At 28.7% G+C, this 21415-nt stretch overlaps 3 protein-coding genes across 5 annotated transcripts in view; 1 reads left to right on the top strand and 2 right to left on the bottom strand.

Annotated features, from left to right (window-relative positions):
- Positions 1–21415, bottom strand: part of LOC136087618 (uncharacterized) — a 110334-nt gene that overhangs the window by 24154 nt on the left and 64765 nt on the right. Inside the window, exons 1-2 of one of the 3 annotated variants that reach the window (XM_065810933.1) lie at positions 17187–17324; positions 11819–12097 (exon numbers count right to left, since the gene is read on the bottom strand). In XM_065810933.1, coding sequence (XP_065667005.1) covers positions 11819–12008 — 190 coding nt within the window. In that variant the 5' untranslated portion in view covers positions 12009–12097; positions 17187–17324. Of the gene's footprint in view, positions 1–11818; positions 12098–15716; positions 16956–17186; positions 17325–21415 lie in introns of those variants that run through there. The other 2 variants (XM_065810934.1, XM_065810932.1) reach the window with 2 other exon arrangements.
- On the bottom strand, positions 885–11542 carry LOC136087440 (zinc finger protein 862-like). Its single transcript, XM_065810212.1, has 6 exons — positions 11539–11542; positions 10582–10802; positions 10112–10391; positions 8409–10035; positions 1541–1639; positions 885–1068 (listed from the first exon to the last, which is right to left on the bottom strand). The coding sequence occupies exons 1-6, from the start codon at positions 11540–11542 to the stop codon at positions 885–887; spliced, it is 2415 nt and encodes an 804-aa protein (XP_065666284.1).
- Positions 13271–21131, top strand: LOC136087005 (uncharacterized). Its single transcript, XM_065809509.1, has 2 exons — positions 13271–13363; positions 20445–21131. The coding sequence occupies exons 1-2, from the start codon at positions 13271–13273 to the stop codon at positions 21129–21131; spliced, it is 780 nt and encodes a 259-aa protein (XP_065665581.1).

Genomic DNA, 21415 nt, shown 5'->3' with positions numbered 1-21415 from the left:
AAATATATATGAATATATATATTTTTTATTGATAAAAGACCAAATCTTCTTTATACTGATTTTCTAGTACCCATGGATAATTGCATCGGTTCAATTGAGTTGTTAACTTAATCATTGTTTCACCTGATTGGATCTTTGACCAAATATCTTTATCTAAGAGTCTTCGCAGCAAAGGTGGCACAAAAGCCTAGTTCCAGTTCCAGTCAATCATCTCTGTATAGTCGGTAACAAAGAAATTAACTTTGCGTGGTTGAAAACTCCTGATAAACTTTCTTTGAGAAGATAGGCTTCTTGTCTTTAAAGTTCTTCTAAAATCTAATTCCCTAATATGAACCTGTTTGTCTACTACCATTATTAAAAGCAAGTTTTCTGAATGTGCAAAAAGTGTTTCTCTCAATTACTGGGTCTCTTACTTTTAGCAAATCATTAGGCAGGAACTTCAACAATTTTATCATTTCAAATACATGTTCTACATTATTTGTGAAGTATTTACTTTTTTTATATGAAACCATCCAGGAACATATGATTTAAAAGAAAAGAAACTAAGATTTTATGCTCCTCTGTTGGGGTATTAAGGCTCAAATTTTTTTTTTTTTTTTTTTTTTTTTTTTTTTTTTTTTGTTATTCACCTCCTCAAGGCCATGAAGGCCACTACAGATGAGGAGGTTACTTAATAGTGGTTATAACCCTCTCTCAACTCTATAACTCCGAAACACGAACCTCAACAAACAAGGCCGCTGCGCGGAGAAACAAGTTGAGCGCGGTACTACCAGGGACGTGGTGGGGATCGAACTCGGAACCTCTCGCTTCTGAAGCGAGCGCTTTACCACTACACCACTACCGCATGTCAAACGTACGCTTTACCACTACACCACTACCGCATGTCAATACAAACGTAAAACTCTGTTTGCAGTTGTTAACCACCTTGAGTGTGAAAGTGTTCCAGGTTCACAAACAAATAAATCTTCAGAACAACTGCCTGATTTCTTAGCAGAACTTATATCCAACAAGACCTGCTGATCTTTGCTTAAAATTATGCAGTCAATTTCTGGAATTTCACAATCGACACTGACAAATTTTACAACTAGTAATTTCTCACACTTATTAAGCTGTGTGCCAATCGAACTGCTTTGGGTTGCAATCGAAACAATTTTGGGCCTGTCGCTTCTCCATCTAACATTTGAAATAAATGCCGGAATGGCAATTCATTGAAGTGTAAGAGGCAAATCCCCCACTGCAGTGGTCTTTTTACATATTTTTCAATTGTGGGAATAACACCAGATTTCCATCCCTTGTTAGTAACAGTGCCATCGCATCTAATTACATCCAGTTTGTGAAATGAAAAACCAGCTTCACTCAAATATATAATAATGCTACTGGCGATTTCATCAGAAGACCCAGAAGTTAGTAAAACATGACCAACGTACACGGAAGCTGGTTTTTGTAAAACTGAGAATTTTCCTCTTTTATGGTTCGTCGAAACTGTTTTAATTTAAGTTTTTCAACCACTGCAGTTTTGTTCTTCCTCCCGTCAAAATACAGTTGTTGAAGTGGGTTATATTTTTCCTTGCTCTGCATTTGAAGTTGTGAACGGTTATCCACTTTTGCTCTTCTAATTTTATTTTTGTCAACAACAAGACTGTAATCATAATTGGTTTTAATACCAAAATCTTGCAAAACACTTGACGCAATAGCTGTCGTTGCTCTGTCTGATAATCCCTAGGAATTGCTAGCCAGAGCAGTACTTTCCACTGTTATCTGCATCAGCCATGATGGGTTAGTTAGCTTAAATTCTTAAGTTATCAAACTTAAAGTTAGATTAAATCACTTTGAAACTCTTTAGTATTTCATCTAAATGGTTTGAGCATGAATGTTACGATATTAGATTAATAGTGGGCAGAGTTCTTTTAAGTTCAGCAAATTTCTTATCGTGTCTCCGTATTATTTTTTTGTTTCTTTTACTTCAACACTTCCAATTTTACTAATACCATGCATTCTTTGGAAGTAAAAAAACTTTAGTTCAATGATGGTGATTTTTTTTTCTTTTTTCAATTACAGATAACACTTGCATTCAAAAATTTCAGTGACCATTTCACATTTGCAGCCTAATGTTATTTTACACTTACACGCCGAGACATCAAACAATAATAATGACTTTTTTGTTTTGTTTGTAATTTTCATTAAAACAATACTTAAGAACTTCTTCAAAAGTTGGAAGTTTATTTACAGACAATTCTATTGGATGACCAAAAATCGAGCAATTCCCTACGAGTAATTTTTTTAAAAACAGCCATGACAGATTGGGTAATATTATCAAATAATCAAAACAAAATTATACCAAAACAAGTTGTTGTGGCAAGAAACAGACCAATTTTGCAGCGCATTTTGGGAATACTCAAATGCGAACTTTGTTACGAAAATGATAAAAAGCAAGTATTTATTCAAATATTCAAGTACAATGCGCTAGCTCCAGATGTAAATTATTAGTATAATTTTTTTAATTTTTTTTAGATACTTTTGATGCATGTTTTCTGCAGTATAGCGAACCAAAAATCGAAAAAAAAAATTTTCAGGCCACCCTAATATGGAGTCCCACGAGGCTCAATTATCGGGCCACTCCTTTTCCTAATTTATATTAATGATTGAAATAAAGCCTCTAAACAATCAAGTATTATGTTTGCAGATGATACTAACTTATTCCTATTTAACAGTGATATCTTTGAACCCTTTAAAACAATAAACAACAAGCGTAGACATGTATCAAATTGGTTTAAGTGTAACAAGTTAACTCTAAATACTAATAAAACAAAGTGGACCTTATTCAATTTGCTTTCCAAGAAGCAGTTTTTGCCATAAAGCACAAATATACCTCAATAAGAAAATATTATTCAAACTTTATTATTCATTCATACACAGTTATCTGAATTATGCTAATATTGCTTGGAGTTGTACAGAAAAAATAAGTTTTAACGTCTTTATTGCCGTCAGAAACATGCAATCCGTTTAATCTGCATTGCAATTGCTTTTCTCGCACAAAACATTATTTTATTGAAATGAGAATTTTAAATATATACGAACTAAAGATATATATATATATATATATATATATATATATATATATATATATATATATATATATATATATATATATATATATATATATTGTTTTATCCTTTGTATACATGTGGAAAAATGACTTGTCCGCATCTGTCTTAAAAGATATTTTTACTCCGAGACCTATCAACAAATAAAATTTGAGAAATACTGATTTTTTAAATGAACCTTTTTGTCAAATGAATTTTATTTGATTTTGTATTGCTTATTGGGCACCACACCTTTTGAATAAAATTGTTTTGCTGAATTCTGTTTTTGAACTATATTTTTTATACCGTTTATCAAAAATTTGTGAAAGTTTATTACTTTTATTATTGGCAATACATAACTTTGATATGATCTTTTATACCTAAGCAAGAACTTTGTTTAAATTGATGTAATATTTTTTTTATTTATCCATTATTTATAAACATATTTAATAAAATAATTTATTTTATTAAAGAATAAACTTATTTAGATAATAATCTCTATTTCTATACAAATATATTAACAGTCAGAAGTATACTAAGCAATCAATTAAAGCCATTTTGAATTCTAATGGTACAATTCAAATAACCGAAATGGGGTTGCACATAGTTCTAATCAACCAGTTTCACAGAGTCTTTGTAAACAAAAGCAGCACAATGCCAGTAATAGTAGATAAAGTAATAAGTCACAAACTTGATCTAAACAACAATTTTATTGATTTTATAAATATTCTGAATTAATTTGAAATGCTAAATAAATACAAAGAGGTTGGTGCAGACAATTTCATTCTATTTTATTTAAGCAATGTGTAAAGTCAGTAGCATTACCGCTTATGTTGATCTACAAATCACCTTACAAGTCAAGTAATCTGCCTCTAGAGTGGTGCGCAGCAAATGTGACAGTAATTGAAAAAAAAAAAAGTAAGTTAAATGCATTTAACTACAGACCTGTATCAGTAACATCAATAACATGCAAAATATTTGAAGGAGTTATAAAAAATGAATATATAAGCCATAGCAAAGGTTTACAAATGTAGCCTCAACAATGCACACCAAAAGTACAAACAGGGACACCATCCATGCACAACATGGCAATGTTAGTACTCTGATACTTTACAGCTGTTGATTGATCAGTCTTTTGAGAGCTATCTTCAGAATTCCTAGATTCAGAACCTCAAAACTGAGTTTTAGATCTGTATTCCCATTAGGAGAGATAATAAAATAAGTTGCCATAATAAATCATAAAAACAAAAACACAAGCAAATCCCATGCATTTAATCCTAGACAGGAAACAATGTATTACAAATACACTATGCCAGACTAATAGATGAAGAAGGGATGCAATGCTGGTTAACAAATGGATTCTGTTTATCCTTAAAGTCTTTGACTAGAAGGCCTTCTACAAGACAGTAGCAGGTTTCATTTTTTAATTTTACCTTTAGTTTAATGATACTTAATGTTTGCTTGCATTTTGTAAATGACCACAGATATTTTTGATAAGTGGGTCTTGCAATATATCTTTTCTCTTAAAGTACCCTTACGCTGTGATTTTGTTTAGAAACAATATGTACATTGTAGTATTAAGTAAGTTGTAGTAACGAGTACATTAAAGTAATAAGACGGTTTTGTTAACTATGGTGTTCATCATGCAGAATGATTGCTCAACAGGAGGACTACTGAATATACTTAAGCATGCCTTGATAATTTTACTAAGCCCTTAATTTTCTTTTTATTCAAAACCTTCTGCTTACCAATATTTAAGAAGTACAGGCTGTCCATCAGCAAATATGGGTAAAAACTAGGGTTTCCAATTATCTGACAGTAATGACTATCTGTATATTAAATATTTAAAACTCAAATTATTTGGATTAATGATTTATTATATAACTAGATGTCTAACTTGTGGGATTTAATTGGATGAAAAAAAAACCGCTTTTTTTTGTTTATAACAATAGTTAGCCATTTGAAAAAAGGGCAAAAGCTGAAACCGAAGTGTGTATTAAATAGTATTTAAATTTAAAATATATTTACTTCATTTAAGAAAAGAAAAATATTTGTTTACAAATTTAATCCGCCATTTTTAAAAAAGGCAAAATGCGATTTTCACTTTTCGGATCAAAGTTAGACATCTAGTTTATATAATATATCATTAATTTGTATATATCAGAAATACCGGATATACGGATTCGAAATTTAAAAAAAATGAAGATGGTAGATGGAACTTAGTATTCATGCTGTTTTTAATGCAATAATTAAATTTAACTTATGTATTCAAGTTATATACATTAAAAATCTAAATCTGAAAAATTATAAAGCAATTAAACTATTTAAATTTATTTCATTTTTAAAAATGCATATTTGAAAAATTATTGGAAAGATTATTGAAAAACTGAAGTTTTTAGGGATTTTTTTTTTTTTTAGCGAGTCTAATTTTTGTCCTTGTTAGATCTGCAATTAAAAAAACTTACTTGCAGTAAATGTTGATTTTATTGTTAAAAGTGGGTTAAACAATATACTTAAATTATTTATTGTTTTTGTGTTTTTTAAAAGCATAAAATCTTTTTAAACAATGTAGTAATTATGCTGCTCTTACCTTCAACATGGTAGTTGAGAAAATCACTGCCTTCAGTTATTGCTGCAGAAAATTATTAGCATTTCAAGCTCACTTTCAAACACACTTTCACCTTCAATTTCTTTTAAAACTTTCTCAATCTTATTATTTTTGATACTGTTACTTTTATCACTAGATGTATGAGCCCTTTTAAAATATTTCTACTGCTAAGGAAATGGCGGCAAATTTTGAAGTATAATCAAAATATTAATTTAGAATGAGGAATATTCCCTCTTTCTAAGAAGATTATTAATGTCATAAAGATTTTATTTCAACGTTAACCCATTTGCTTTTATACATTATAGTAAGTTTATACTTAAACTCGTTTGTAACAGATCTAAGCTTTCTAATATAGATTTATAAACGCCTTCGGCGGTCGAAAGCGTTTTACCTTTACTTAACTTCTTTATTGCAGTATCTAGGGTTATAAAAAATCTAACAGTTCTTTTAAAGTTGATATTTTCTCCTCTAAAATATTTTGTTCCCCTATTTCATTTAAAGTTTTATTTATATAACCCTTTATTTGAGGGAATTGTTTGAGCATGGTTTTCAATGAATTCCACTGAGATTTGACACAAACATCAACTGTCTTGCCTGTTTCTTTATTAACATATCTTTGTAAAATGTTATTTTTGACTGAAGAGAATGACAATATTTCTATCAATCTTAGGTTTTTTATAACATCTTTAAAATTATATAATAAACATTTAACAAAAAAAAAAAAATTTTACTTTTGGTAAATATAATGAAGTTGTTGGAAAGTTAATTATTTCAAATAATTATAATACTAAACTTTCCATCTTATGATATTCATTTAATCGAATTTAATTTGACTTAATCAATTTAATTTGACTCATTTATCGTTAATGTTTATACCTAGCTAACATTATTGTAGTGGATTTACAATGGACATGTAGGCATTTTGAACGGTTGATTGGAGTTTTGCTAGTCTATTACTTAGTAGATCATTTGGGGCATCTGTTGATGCAAGACGACAACTTTGTAACAATGATATACTGGTTAGCAACCTTTGGCAACTGCCACTAATGGTCCAATAAGTAATTGATGAGTAAAACTATAGTTTTGTTCATCGGTTATTTAGTGGAATGTATGTTACATACAAAATATTATCTAGTCAGTGATTGTACACATTGATCCTAATTTTGGTTTCAATGTGCAATGAAATATTGAAATACATTATCAACCATAACAAAGTTAAGGTGACTCATTGATATGAGAAAAATGAATGTTAATTATAATTAATACTTATTTTTCTCATAATAATGAGTTACCTTAACTATGTTATAGTTGATTATGTATTTCATTTATAATTATTGATATGCAAAAATTAATGTCTAATTTTTTTAGATGCTGCACTTAACGGCAACGATTATCAGCCCCCAAATAATTATTGCATGTTTGAAAATCTGATTTGTTTGATGAAAAAGATTAAATTTAAAAAAAAATTACTTTATTTAAAAATATATAATTTTGCTTTACACTTGCGTTTTATATATTATTTGCCTAATACTATTTTTCATAGATTTTTATCTGTCTTATTACATCAATCTAATGTAAGTTTGAATCTAAAGATTTACGTCCGCTGGCTGATCCAAATCTGTTGTGTTTTTGAATGATCGCGTCCAGCTCAGGTATCGACATTGGACTGCCATTGTTTTTGTTCATGCAAAATTGTGTCGGACCGCCATCGGCTAGCCAATGGTTTGAATGAAATATTTTGCTGAAACTATTGGCTGGCCGATGGCGGTCCAACTCGATTCTGTATGGACAAATTTGACAGCGGTCCGATGTCAGCATCCGAGCTTGTTCCGACGTCTGCCTTAACACAGGGCACTACTATATAAAATATCTAGATTTTAAAATTACCATAATAAATACTAAATTGAAATAAAAAAAGGGACTTGATATAAACAAATCTTTATTTTATTCTATATCCCAGGCTTGGACGGGAATGGCGTGCGATCAACTGCTTGGTTTGACCACGCATATTATATAAATTTTTGAAAATATAACCACGGTTGCTTTTAAGTTTTAGAAATGAGTTGATAAAAAACTGTTTAAATAGCGTTAGAAATAACTTTTTATTGTATTTCAAGTTGATTGTTGATCTTTTTAAAAACTTTTATATTACGTGAAGATTTTTAAATACTATTACTATTTTTTTAAACTATAATAATAAAATACGATATATAAAACATTTTTAAATAAATCGATTAGTTACTTGCAATGATTCTTAAAAGTGGACACTTTGTATTTAAAATATCCAAGAATGATATTTGAAATTTTTTTTTATTGTATAAGAAGTCGACAAAAATAGACGTCACGCTCAGTTGAACTAATAGGTAGAAGTTAGAAATTATTTGAACTCTCGCGCAGTGATTTTAAAAGTATTATAGTGTTTTATTTTTGAATGAAAATATCCGCGGAAGAGAGTTAATGATCTTTACTTATAATTAATATTTGTTGTGACAGCCTTTATGGACGACATGCATGTATATTTTATGATAAATGTAAAAGCTCTGATTTTTTTAAATGTATTTTGTTGGATTAAAAAAAACGGAATTGAGAAGACAAATACAATAACTTTAATAGTCCGATTCAGATGTTGAGCTATATTCGTCGTCAATGGAGCTTTCGTCGGAACTATCGATTGTTTCTAGTGCAGCATCAGTGCCCTCCATTGATTCAAGGCGAACCCCCTGCGTTTATTTAGGTATATATTCAGGGCACTATTCAAAATATCATCTCGTTCTTCTACGGTCAAATTTGGATCATTCCCGGCTATCAATATTGCGTCTTTCATTGTCTGGTTGCTCATTTTTAAACCACGATCACTTAGTATCAGGGTTAGTATACTAAAAATCCGTTCCACAGACGAGTTTGAGCAAGAAATGCACATTATTAGTTCAACAAGAAGAAGAAGGTTTGGGCAGGTTTTTCTATAATAAACAAAAATTTTCTCCCATAGCAGCGCCGTTGTAACTCCTTTATACTCTGTGTTTATTAATAATTTAAAAGCATTCCATTCAGAAAGAACTATTTCAACTTTTAATCCTGCGTATTCTAAAGGAATTTTAAATTCCCTTATTAATAAAGAGATGCTAGCATCGCCGTACATATTGTCTGCTGTCCAAAATTGGGGATCCAACCAACTCATTGATTCAAAGACCGTGTTTGACAACGAACTAAATCTATTGTCTATTAATGGTTTAATGATGTTGACTGCAGTTTTTCTAACTTCTATAGCAGCATTAATACTATCAAAGTTAATGTTACTCATATCGTAAAGCTCAATGTCAACAAATTCTGCATTTGTTTTTTTTAACTCCTGGCCATCTTTGAAATAAGAAGAAACAAGAGTAGTTGTATCATCTTTGTACTTGATTCTAAATTTTAGTAAATATGAATCAAGTATATCATCTATTGTTTCATTACTTAATTCAACCAAGTAATCCTTAGTTAGATCTATGGCTGATTTTACCTCGTGCACCATCAACGTTTTTTTTTCGAAAATCAATGATAACGGGCTCAATTTCTCTAAGACGTCTAAGTAACCGCAAAACATGCATAACAGTCGGTAGTCATGCAAACGTTTAGAGATATTGAAAAGTTTAGCGCGCATTTCTGCTGTGGTATTGCGATTGACAAGTGCGTTGTCAAAGCCTACAATAATTGCAGGCCAGTTATGTACCAATCTTGTCAATCCTTGTCTTCTGTGACTAACAAAGCGCGTTCCTGATATTTTGGGCAAGGTGTAATATGTAATATTTAGTGCCTCTGCTGCTTTTTTAACTTCACTTTTTAATTTTCCAGAATTGCGAAATAAATGGAATATGGTAGTATAAAATTGATCACAATCTCTATATTGAACAATATTTCTTGCGCTATCTTTAATTGCCAGTTCCAAACGGTGGTTCACGCAGTGCATTTTAACTAGCCATGTTCTGTTGTTTTTCATTTGAGTTAAGACCCCATTATACATGCCTAAGTTAACGCTAGCTCCATCAGAAGTAGCGCTGACAAGTTTATTTTTATATGCATCTGCAGTTAAAGGAATATTTCCTGATTCATTAAAAATGCTGTCAATAGCCTTTTTAATGGTATTAGCGTTCACACCACCCAAACTGTTCATCTCTAGTAAAGATACTACAAGATAAGCAGGTATGCCATCTTGTTCAACACGAACAAGAACCAACTCTTTCTCATCCTTTGTTTTTTGTGCTTGAGAGCCATCAGAAAGTATGGAGAAAAAGTTTTTCTCTTTAACAATTTTAGCAATTTTTTCTTTAATGGCATTAGCAATGCAGGAGATAAATTGACGTGCTAAATATAAATGAAAATTAATTTGATCTTTGTTAATTTCTTAAATAATATCAAATTAATTTAAAAAATGAATTACCTGCTCGATTGTGGCCTTTTCCTTCTACAAGTTGCACACCATTAAGTCTTTGGCATTTGATAAGTACTTCAAAATGACTATGGGGCATGCTTGGTTTTAAAGCCATTTCGTATGCTGTTTTTATCATCTTAAAATACGCTTCACAAATGTTTTGCTTATTATATAAAGAGTTCTGGTTATCTGGATTTATAATGTGGCCTATTCCAGTTTCTTCAGTTGGGTTTCTCTTATCGATTTCCAGCGCCAGTTTATGGATATGACCTTCAAGATGACGATCAACCTATTTTAAAAATCAAAATTTAAAAACTAAAAACTTAATATAAAGACAAGTTTATAAATTATCGCAGGAAAAATATTGTACTAAATATTTGTGAATAAAGTAAGGAAAAACTTAGTTGAAATTATTTACTGTATTTGCAAATTCAAATGAGCTTTTACTTTTAATCTTACCTGATGTTTTGTTACCACACTAGTCCCTCAATAAACGCCTGCAAAGAACCAACCATTACTCCTCTAATTGAACGATCACTTAAAATAGCAAACTTGTTTCTTGCGCAAACCTTACACCATATTTTGATAACTAATCCGTTTTCTTCAGTGTAACCGATAAATTCCTCTTTCCCCCACAACAGAAATGTTTTTAAGCTCTTTGATATTGGCTTATTAAATTTAATTATTTTTGCCGCCGATGCTATTTTTAAAACCTTCAATACTTAAACTTATATTTAATTTTTAATCTGTACAAATCTTCCACTCGCTGCAAAACGCTTTAATAACCTAATTTCTTTTGTTTATGAAATTATAACATTGCATTGTAATAATGTAATAATTGAAAGAATTTGCTTAGTAAAAACTATTTCTAATTGCTTTTTTTTTTTACAAATCATTGCTTGAAACGATTGAAAATTACTATTTAAAAAAGACTTTAAAATAGATTTAGTTATTAAATCTTGGTGTATATATATATATATATATATATATATATATATATATATATATATATATATATATATATATATATATATATTTATATATATATATATATATTTATATATATATATATATATATATTTATATATATATATATATATATATATATATATATATATATATATATATATATATATTATATATATATATATATATATATATGTATATAACTAAATAATATATATAATACTCTTGTTTATTTATTAAATGGTCGTTAAAAGTGATTTGTAAACGCGTTTCTGAAACTTTTATAAAACATCACAGAAGATAAAAGTTAATTATTTGAAACGTAAAAACATAACTTAAAATAACTATTGCCTCGAGTTCGATTTTTTTTAGTTTAGTTAAAGTTTTTTTTATCTTTTTCGTTAATATTCTTTTTTTTTTATATTTATTTAATGTTCCTTTTAATTTAGTTTTGTTAATATTTTTTTAACCCATTTCTCAACTGCTTTAAAAAAACCTAACTTCATATTGTCAAAAACGTCTAAGCAACCGTGGTCAAATTATGTAAATTTTTTTTATGTGTGTGGTTAAACAAAGCGCGTAATCGCACGCCATTCCCGTCCAAGCCTGATATCCTTATGTTTTAAACTGAATGCAAATCTCATATTTAACTACATAACAAATACAATCTTAAATAAATAAACTCTTTCTAAATATATATATGTAATTTGTATGTATATCTAAAAAAAAATAATAATAGTAACATCTCACCACATACAAGAAGTTTAAAGCTTGATTCTGCGATTGAACTCTGTTTACTTAATATAAATTGAGTACCATCATGTTGAAAGTAATTATCAGGAACATTTGCTGCCTCTAGCAAAACATATGAATCATATGCACTATCTCGTATATAAAATGTCCGATCACTAAGATACACAGGCCAGTCAGTTAATGTCATAAGATATATAAAGCTATAATAATGACGTATCTAGTTTTTTTTGTCAGATGCAGATTGCAAAGATATCGTTCCTTGTACTTCACTTACTCCTAATAAATTATAAAATGGTAATTTGTTTTATTTTGTTCACTTTTTTTATTTTGCTGGTAAGTACAGGTAATCAACATGCAGTAAATATTAATGATTTTAAAAGTAAGAGGAATATTTATAGTTTATTTAGTGTTATGTAAGTATTAATAAAAGTAAATTTTCTAAAATTCAAAACATTAAAAATTAACCAAAATATCAATATTTTACTTTTTATAAGCATGTTTTATATGAGTTTTTATGTGAATATATAAGTTTTTATGTGAATATTAGGGCATTAGTAAGTCTTTTTTTTAATGTAAATAGATACTCATTTTATAACTATTTCCTAAACTAAACAAAATAAGTAAAAAACCCAATAAAATTAATAATAATAAAAATAAAAATAATAATAATAACAATAAAATCAATAATCATCATAATAGAAATAACAATAATAATAATTATAAAAAAACAATGATAATAATAAAGGCTAATATTGTTAAAAGAGTCTGCAATGATGTCTAACATGATGTTTAATAAATATACAATTGATAATGATGAATTTTTTTAGAATTCTAAACTATCTATGGTATTGATACATTATTTTTCAAAAGATAGGGTCTGACCAATACCATATTGATGTTAGACAACTCAAATATTGTCATTACAAATTCCACTAAAACGGACTAACGAAAAATTTTAAAATATTAAAGATTTACACTGTTTGATGTCATGAAATATATTTGGAATAGAATTTACTATTTTTATAATTTACTTCAGGAGCGTCAGGAGAGTTTGCTAAAACATTTAAGATTTAAACCGCTTGATGTCATGAAATATATTTGGATAAAATTTACTACTTTTATAATTTACTTTAGGGCGTAAGGAAAGTTCGTGCAACTTATTACAAACTCATGTATTTAAACAAATTTTATGTCATTATTATATATCATTTTAAAGGGCATTCATTTCTCTACATTTTGGTAACATTTTTATTATATATTGTTTATATAATAATAAAATTAATTCAATTTTAGTAAAAGCACTTTATAAAAAACTTTATAAAATGAATAAATTTAAATATAGAGCATATGTTAAAAATCGTGCTCTGCTTGGAATTCCATCAAGTGAGATATCCAATGAACTCAAAAAAGTTTAAGGGACCAAGCACCAATATATAGAGCAGTTGCCAAATGGGCGCTTTATTCAATGATGTAAGAGAGAGTGTAAAAGATGTCCCACGCTCTGGACGCCCAATTACTGTGCGTACATCTACAAATATCGAAGTTAGTTCGGCAAATAATCGGAAATGATGCTCATTCAACTTTTGCTAATATTATGGAGCATTCATGTATTAATCTATGTTAGAAGAAATCATACATGACTCACTAGGGCTGATAAAATTACCATCATGTTGGATACCCCACCAATTGACAGAAAAAAAATCTTAAAGAGAGGGTTGACGCTTGTCGTGAAAATTTTGCAAAATTTGAAAAAGGAAATGATGATTGTGTGATGTTATTACTGGTGATTAATCATGATTTACCTTGAGATAGATTGGACACAAATCATTTAACTCCAGCTGGATAGCCGAAGGTGAATCTCCTAGAATAGTAGTACAGCAGGCCTGTTTTGAAACAAAAAACATATTATATCTTCTTTAAGACAACAAGCATTGTTCATATTGATTATTTGGAAAAAGGTAAGACTATAACAACTAATTATTGCATTGAAAATTGCTTGAAGCCAATTATACATAGTAGAAATAAACAAGAAAAACCTATATATATTATTATAGAAGAAATAAACAAGAAAAGATCTACTTAAGTACAAAAAACATGAAACTTCTTCATGACAATGCTAAGCCTCAAGTCACAAAAGCAGTGAAAACTTTCCTAGATCGAACTGGATTCAATATAATTTGCCAACCACCTTTCTTGCCAGACTTAGCTCCATCTGATTTAGGGCTATTTGATCGCATCAAAACTCATGACATCTTGACAATCATACAGACATTGAAAGTCAAAAAAGACTAATTAGGAAGACACCTTTTAAGCATACCTATTGAAAAATTACTAAAAAACATTCAAGAAGTGGTTGGAAAGGATGCAACTATACATAAATAATAATGGCAAATATTTTGAAAATTAAATAAAATAAAATAAAAAACAGATTTATTTTTTTATATATTTTTGGGGGACTGCACGAACTTTCCTGATGCTCTAAATAAAATGTGGTTAAAACTAAAAAAGATGATGTGTTTTCTATGTATATGATAGCCATATTTAGTTTTTCATATGTTTAATTGAATAGTTTAAGATAAAAATATAATGTATATTGAATTATATATAATGAAAATATTATATATATATATACATATATACATATATAGATAGATAGATATTAGAATGGTTGAAAAAAATCAGTTTTCTAAAAACAAGATTTGACAAATAATCAGAATGTTATTAGGAAAATGCATATTAGGGCAAATCATATTTCTGTCAAAATTTAACTTTCCAAAATTTTGACTAGCATGCTTGGATTCCTATGTATTTGTGTAAAGGGAATATTTTGGATATTTTAAGGAATATAAGGATATTTTTGGAAAATGTTATTGTTTAGCTACCAAAACAAGAGTTTTAAATATACAGTTTTATTAAAAATTAATTTTTTAATCTAGGGTTCAAACAAAAAAGTTTTAGATAATTGTTAATGCAAATTAATATTTTATAAAGTAAAAAGCAACTACGAGTAATAAAACAAATAAATTTGTCATGGACACCTAGGATTTCTGTGCCAAGAATGAATAAAAATGGTTATGGCTGCTAGCCGACCCCTGTCGATATTTGATGTTATTATAATTATCAAGATGTGTTACGATTACTGTTTATATAAATATAAATATAAAAACCTTTTTTTTTAACATATTATGCATTTTAAAGTTTTATAAAGTTTAGCCAAGAGACAGGAGTTGTCTCTCTACCCATCCTTCCCCATCATCCTCATCCTTAAAAAAACAAATAAACAATTTTTATTTAAATAGTAGGAATGCCATAGTTGCAAATTTAATTTAAAAATAATAATAACAAAAAGCTTATAAATTTAAAAACCTTGAAGATAAAACACTTAAGTAACAAACACAGTAATAATAACCGAAAAATATCAAATTAATAATAAAAAATTTATACAAACTAATTATATAATCATTCTGTATGAAAATAAGAGAGAACTAGTTCAGTAATAAATTTTTTCCAACTAATAAGTTCTATAATTTCACAAGCATCAAGGTTTATTGTTTGTAGAACTTCAAAAGGTCTCACATCAGTAGAGCCATGTTCACTTCAGGCCCTGACTGCCTATATTATGTCGACTGCAAATGACCTTTGTTCTGAGTTATCAGAACAGAGAAGTGCAACAAGTATATTCTCAGGATGAGCCCACCAGGATTCACTTTTTAGATAAGGTTTATAGGCTTCTTTAACCCTACAATCTTACTGCAGCCAAATTTAAATGACTAGAGCCATATTTAATGCCATGATTTACAAAAAACATTGAAAGATAAACCTGTGACACCCATTTAGACATTTCATTTGTATTATCACTACTAATTATTTTCAAATAATAGATTAAGATTTTTACCTCTTTTTATTACCCAGTTGAATAAATCCAATAGCACATTGTTAGGCTGGTTTACATATTTCAGATTTAGGCTCTGGTGTATAATGAGAAAGAGAGCAACCTCTAGGATACTCTGTAACAATTATATGGTTTTTTTGAATAATTTTTATCTGAGGGTCCCTGTGGTTTTATCATGCATAAAGATTGAGATTTGTCTTTCCTACCATCAACAAAAGTTCCAGAGATTATATATCTTTCACAATCTATATTTTCCTCTACTCTAGAACACTTCATATCACGCACAAAAAACTTTTATACTATCAAAAATGATGTTCTTTTTATCTTCAACATATTTGTTTGCCTTCATGATAACTTTTAAAAGACCATTAGCCATTAGTATTAGCAGCAATAGTAGTCAATGATACGCCGAATTTGACAGAGACAATGGCAGCATTCTAATATCAAGGCAAATTTGTTTAAGATAACTTTTTGTTTTTCTAATGTTGAGTTTTCTTCACAATCACTAACTTTATTGCATTTATCACTAACCATATCAACAATGGATTTATTATTCATTTCTGCTGCAACATCCATATTTATAGTGTCAAATCTAGTAGTAGATGATTAATATGTTCTCGATGACTCTGACTTCTTGTCGTTATCGATTAAGCCTTGCTTTTTCATTTTTCCCCAGTTTTTCACTGGGTTTTAATCAAAACAAGCTCTTTTTGTGGAATTCTTTAATTTAAGTCATAATTGTAAAGGCAATAAACACGATTATCACAAGATACTTTGCAAGAAACATTATTCTCACTGCAGTAAACAATTCTGCATTTGCAAAACACAATGTCTAAAAGCTTATCAAGTTTAGACAGCCAGTGTTTTTTATTGGCTTTTCGGGCTTTGTGTCAAGATGATTTAGAGAATTCTGACCAGCCTCTACTGAGTCTTAGTTCTATAGCTTTAGTACCACAAACTAACTTTAAACTCTGTGTTAGATATAAATCATTGTTCTGCGACTTCACAGGCAATATTGGAAAAAATTTCTTGCATTGATTAACTACATGGATTTATTTCATAAACTAGTATTTTTTTCTCATTGCAGATCAAGATTGCAAACAATCACGAAATGTTGGAAATTCAGTTTGGAGAAACTTTCTAGGACCTCAATGATATGCGCTCATCTTATTGTTGATGGATTTCTGGTTTTCTTACTTTCTAATAAATCCATTTTTCCTATTTTAAATATATTATGGATCTAAAAAATAAAATGCCTGGAATAATAGCATTTAATTTGAAAATAAGTCTATAATAGCTATCATAATTTTTATAAGGTATATTTGAATATTAACTAGCACTTACACACAAAGTAGTATTTTAAAAAACAAATTACATTATACTTTAATAAAACGTAGAATAATTCAATATTATTGATAGTCCTTATGTACATTTGTAACATAAATAGTCAATATTTAGGAAAAAAAGCAATACTTTCAGAAAAGAATAGCGATTTTCCTGTAGCAAGAGCTGTTTTTTCACGCCAAATAATTATACCATTCAACTCAGGCTTTATAAATATATAAATATAAAAATTAAAAGGATATTAAAATATTTCTGTTTATATTAAAAAGTCACCACTTTGAGCAAGTCTTGCAGCAAGCGAAAAAATAAAACTATTTTACGCCGCTTAACTGCAGATTTACCGGAAAAGTGATGTTTTGAATCAAAAACAGAACATGCACGAATATGATATACCCTAAATTATAAACTAAAATTTCATATTCTATTATTTTTCGAAAAAGCGTTTAAAATATTTTATTGTTAACCATATGCTACTTTAATTGCTATTTGGGCGTTAAAGCAAAAGGTTTCAAAGCAAAAAGATGTTTAAGCGAACTTTTTTTTCAATACTGCATGATTTTTATCTTTGTTTTGAACTCTTTGCATTCAAAGAAACTTTTTAAAAAAAATTCAATAAATCAAAATTATCAATTTTTATTCATTTTTTGTTGTCATAATTAAAATTATTTATTTTTATAACTAAAATTATACTTGTTATTGTCATAATTAAATTCTATAATTAATTAATAATTTTATATTATTAACTCTATTACTTGAGGAGCATATCTGCAAAACGCGCTAAGTCACAAAAATTAAAAAATTGAGTTAATTACATTTCTACATTCTAGATACTGAAATCTATAATCTATTTGAATATTAGGATCCAATAAAAGGCTCTAGGTCCTAAAAATATTTAGGAAAAATACCACAACATTTTCAAAACACGCTAAGTCAAACAGGTTTACAGTTTCAAAATATACTAAGTCCGAATCAAATCAAATGGCGCAGAGTGGGCCAGAATGGCCAATTTTGAGGCAAAAATAATAACTAATTTAATAGTAGTGCTACATTCACTATTTTTGGCATGAGTACCAATATAAGGTTTGAGCTTCTTATGAAGGCGTTATTTTTTATTTAGTTGCTATGGATACCTATTTTTTTGCATAGCAACAACCTACTTTTTGTAGTTGTAAGTTTTTTATGTGTGTTATACACACTAAAATTGCCAAGAGCACCAGTGTAGGGTCTGCACTTCTTATTAAGATGGTATTTTTTACTCTTACTTACTCTTTTAGTTGCTATGGATACCTAATTTTTATTTTTTTTTTTATTTTAATTTTTATTTTTTTTTAATCTTTTTTTTAAATTTTTATTTTAATTTAATCTTAGTTACTCTTTTAGTTGATATGGATACCTAATTTTTGCATAGCAACAACCTATTTTTTGTAGTTGAAGAATTGTTATGAGTGCTATATATATACACTAAATTTGGCATGAGCACCAGTTTAGGGTCTGCGCCTCTTAATAAGATGGTATTTTTTATTTGGTTGCTATGGATACCTGATTTTTGCATAGCAACGACCTACTTTTTGTAGTTGCAGACTTGTTATGTGTGCTATACATACTAAGTTTGCCACGATACCTATTTGGCGTAGCATTAACCTGCTTGTGTCATATATACTAAATTTGGTAAGAGCACTAATACGAGGTATGCATTTTATATTATGATATTAAATTGGGTTGCTATGGATACATTATTATGCATAAAACAAGCTTTTTATAGTGACTATTTTATACCAATTCTTGACTTATTTACTGCAAATTATTTAAAAAAATATGACTTTTAATGCTCCGGTGTTCCAAATAAATTTTTAAATTATCTCAATTATAAAATACTGACAATTTTAATTTGCAATGCATAAATTTGAATTTTAATAATATTCAAAGCAAGAAATCAAAATTTGGCATGTAAAAATCCATAAGAACATCTAAACACTGTTTTTTAAAATTGCAGAACACCTTCTGGCAAAACCTTCTTCTTAGTACTAACTATTGTTCTTAGTGAAGAAATGACTTGATCACTAGAGCAAAAAAATCGCTTAAATAAATCTTCATTACATTTGGTACGGTCACACTTGCGTGTAAAATCCTCACGATACTTTTTAAAATCTCTATTCCGGGCCTTTATAGTTTCTTCACTTAAGAGCCCCATTGGTAAGGTCATGTAATTAACAACACTGGGAGCATGAATTAACATTTTATGAATGCTCTGTGGCATATAGTACTATAGATAGCACTCCACGTAAAACCTAGCTCTATGTGTACAGTATTCCATGAATAAATCTGCATCAAGCTCAAAACCACATGAAATACAAGTCAGAACAACATGGAGCACTTTTATAAGTTCAAAATTAAGTCCTGTTATTTCAGAAAACAATTGCTCATTCTGAAAGGCTCTTCTGGAGGTGTTGCCATCATTAGATGTTCCTGAGCCACTATCCTTAGGCCTATCGACAATCAGTCCCATTTTCTCTTGAAAAGCAAGTTGAACTTTTTTCTTTTGCACTTCAATTTGTTGCTTGTCAGCTGGTAGTCTTGATGACCATTTCTTGATTAGAAATTTATAAGCAATGTGGATTAAGCATTCAAATGTTCGAATCCATGCATGTCGAATTGAAATTCCATATTGTAACCCATTTTATAAATATATATATATATATACATATATATATTTACACATACATATATTGTATATATAAATATATATATATATGTATATATATATATATATATATATATATATATATATATATATATATATATTTATATATATATATATATATATATATATATATATATATATATATATATATATATATATATATATATATATATAATATGTGATTCCAAATAATCTGGACAAACTTCCGCCAATTTTTTCTCCGCGTAAATTTATCAATTTTGATTGGCTCACACGCCATTTTGTAGAGAATTAAATTCTCTACAAAATTCATTAATTTTATACTGAGCAACAAATTTGAAATGATGAAAAAAGTTACTTCAAAACAAGATGACGTAAGAAAGCGAGTGTACGAGTTTATTGAAATTAACCCAGAACTTTCCAAAAACGCAATTGTAAAACATTTTATGATGGAAAGTATTCCAAGATCTACGCTCTACAATATTCTAAAACGAAAAGACAACAACATATTACCCGAACGACAAGTTGGAAGCGGTAGGAAAGCAGTTAAGATGACAAAAAAGAAGATCAAACAATTGGAAAAAAAAATCGACCATCAACATGGAATCAGTCAACGTTCTCTTGCTTAAAAATTCAATGTCAATCAATCAAACATATGCAAAACGATAAAGCAGAAGACAATCATTCATTATCATAAAAAAATTAAGGCTCCAAAAAGAACTCCTGAACAACAATCTCTTGTTCTTCCAAAGTGCTCTAAATTGGTTGAAATTTTTCGAAAAAAACAGGTGATCATTGACGATGAATCATATTTTGGATTAAGTAATTGTAATATTTCAGGAAACAGTGGATTTTATTCATCAGATGTTACTACGTCACCAAATGATGTTAAATTAAAAAGAAAATCAAAATTTGAACAAAAATTATTGGTTTGGGTTGCAATTTCTCCAAAGCGATTGTCAAAGCATTATGTTGCACCTTCCGGTCAAGCTGTCAATGAAAATGTGTACATAGACAAGTGTTTGAGATCATGTTTGCTCCCATTTATAGAGACTGTTCAAAAAGATGATGAAATAGTTTTTTTGCCTGACCTTGCATTATCTCACTACTCAAAAAAAGTTCAAGAATTTTTGAGGTCCAAAAATGTCGAATATGTGCCCAGAAGTCAAAATATTGCAAACGTACCAGAATTGCGACCTATTGAAAATTTTTGGAATAAAATCAAGAGAGCAGTATATACTAATTGTATACTAAAAGCTAAAAATTTGATCCAACTGAGGAATCGTATCAACTACTGCTTCAAACATGTCGACATTGAGCGCGTACATCGACTTGGTAAGGAGAGTTTTACAAGATTTGATACAGTTCGCAGACAAGGAATGGAAAATTTGTAATTTTTTGTAATATTACTCTATGAACATTAATCTTTTTGAAACATCGTTCAAAACTTAAAAAATAAGTCATCTTTCTAAAAATATTTTAGAGTTTAATTTGTCCAGATTTTTTGGAATCACATGTTATGTGATTTTCTACATACTATAATTTCATACTATAATTATTATTTTAGATTTAATTGCACAAAAACTGGTATTTTAACTAGAAATAAAAAAAATACATTTTTACAAGTTTTTAATAAAAATAAAAATTTTTTAATTTATTTTTTATAAAACAATTATTA

This window comes from Hydra vulgaris, chromosome 11 (genome assembly GCF_038396675.1).
Source record: "Hydra vulgaris chromosome 11, alternate assembly HydraT2T_AEP".
NCBI classification, from domain to species: domain Eukaryota; kingdom Metazoa; phylum Cnidaria; class Hydrozoa; order Anthoathecata; family Hydridae; genus Hydra; species Hydra vulgaris.
This window is presented reverse-complemented; position numbering and strand designations above follow the sequence as displayed.

What these genes read in the sequence shown, in the direction of transcription:
- LOC136087005 (XM_065809509.1), top strand. Translation starts at nt 13,271, where the DNA reads ATGGGCGCTTTATTCAATGATGTAAGAGAGAGTGTAAAAGATGTCCCA. An exon ending in GTACATCTACAAATATCGAA is followed by an intron (nt 13,364 to 20,444) that starts GTTAGTTCGGCA and finishes AAAAAAATTAAG; the next exon opens with GCTCCAAAAAGAACTCCTGA.
- LOC136087440 (XM_065810212.1), bottom strand. An exon ending in AAAAGGCCACAATCGAGCAG is followed by an intron (nt 10,036 to 10,111) that starts GTAATTCATTTT and finishes ATTTATATTTAG; the next exon opens with CACGTCAATTTATCTCCTGC. An exon ending in TACCTAAATAAACGCAGGGG is followed by an intron (nt 1,640 to 8,408) that starts GTTCGCCTTGAA and finishes TTATGATTACAG; the next exon opens with TCTTGTTGTTGACAAAAATA.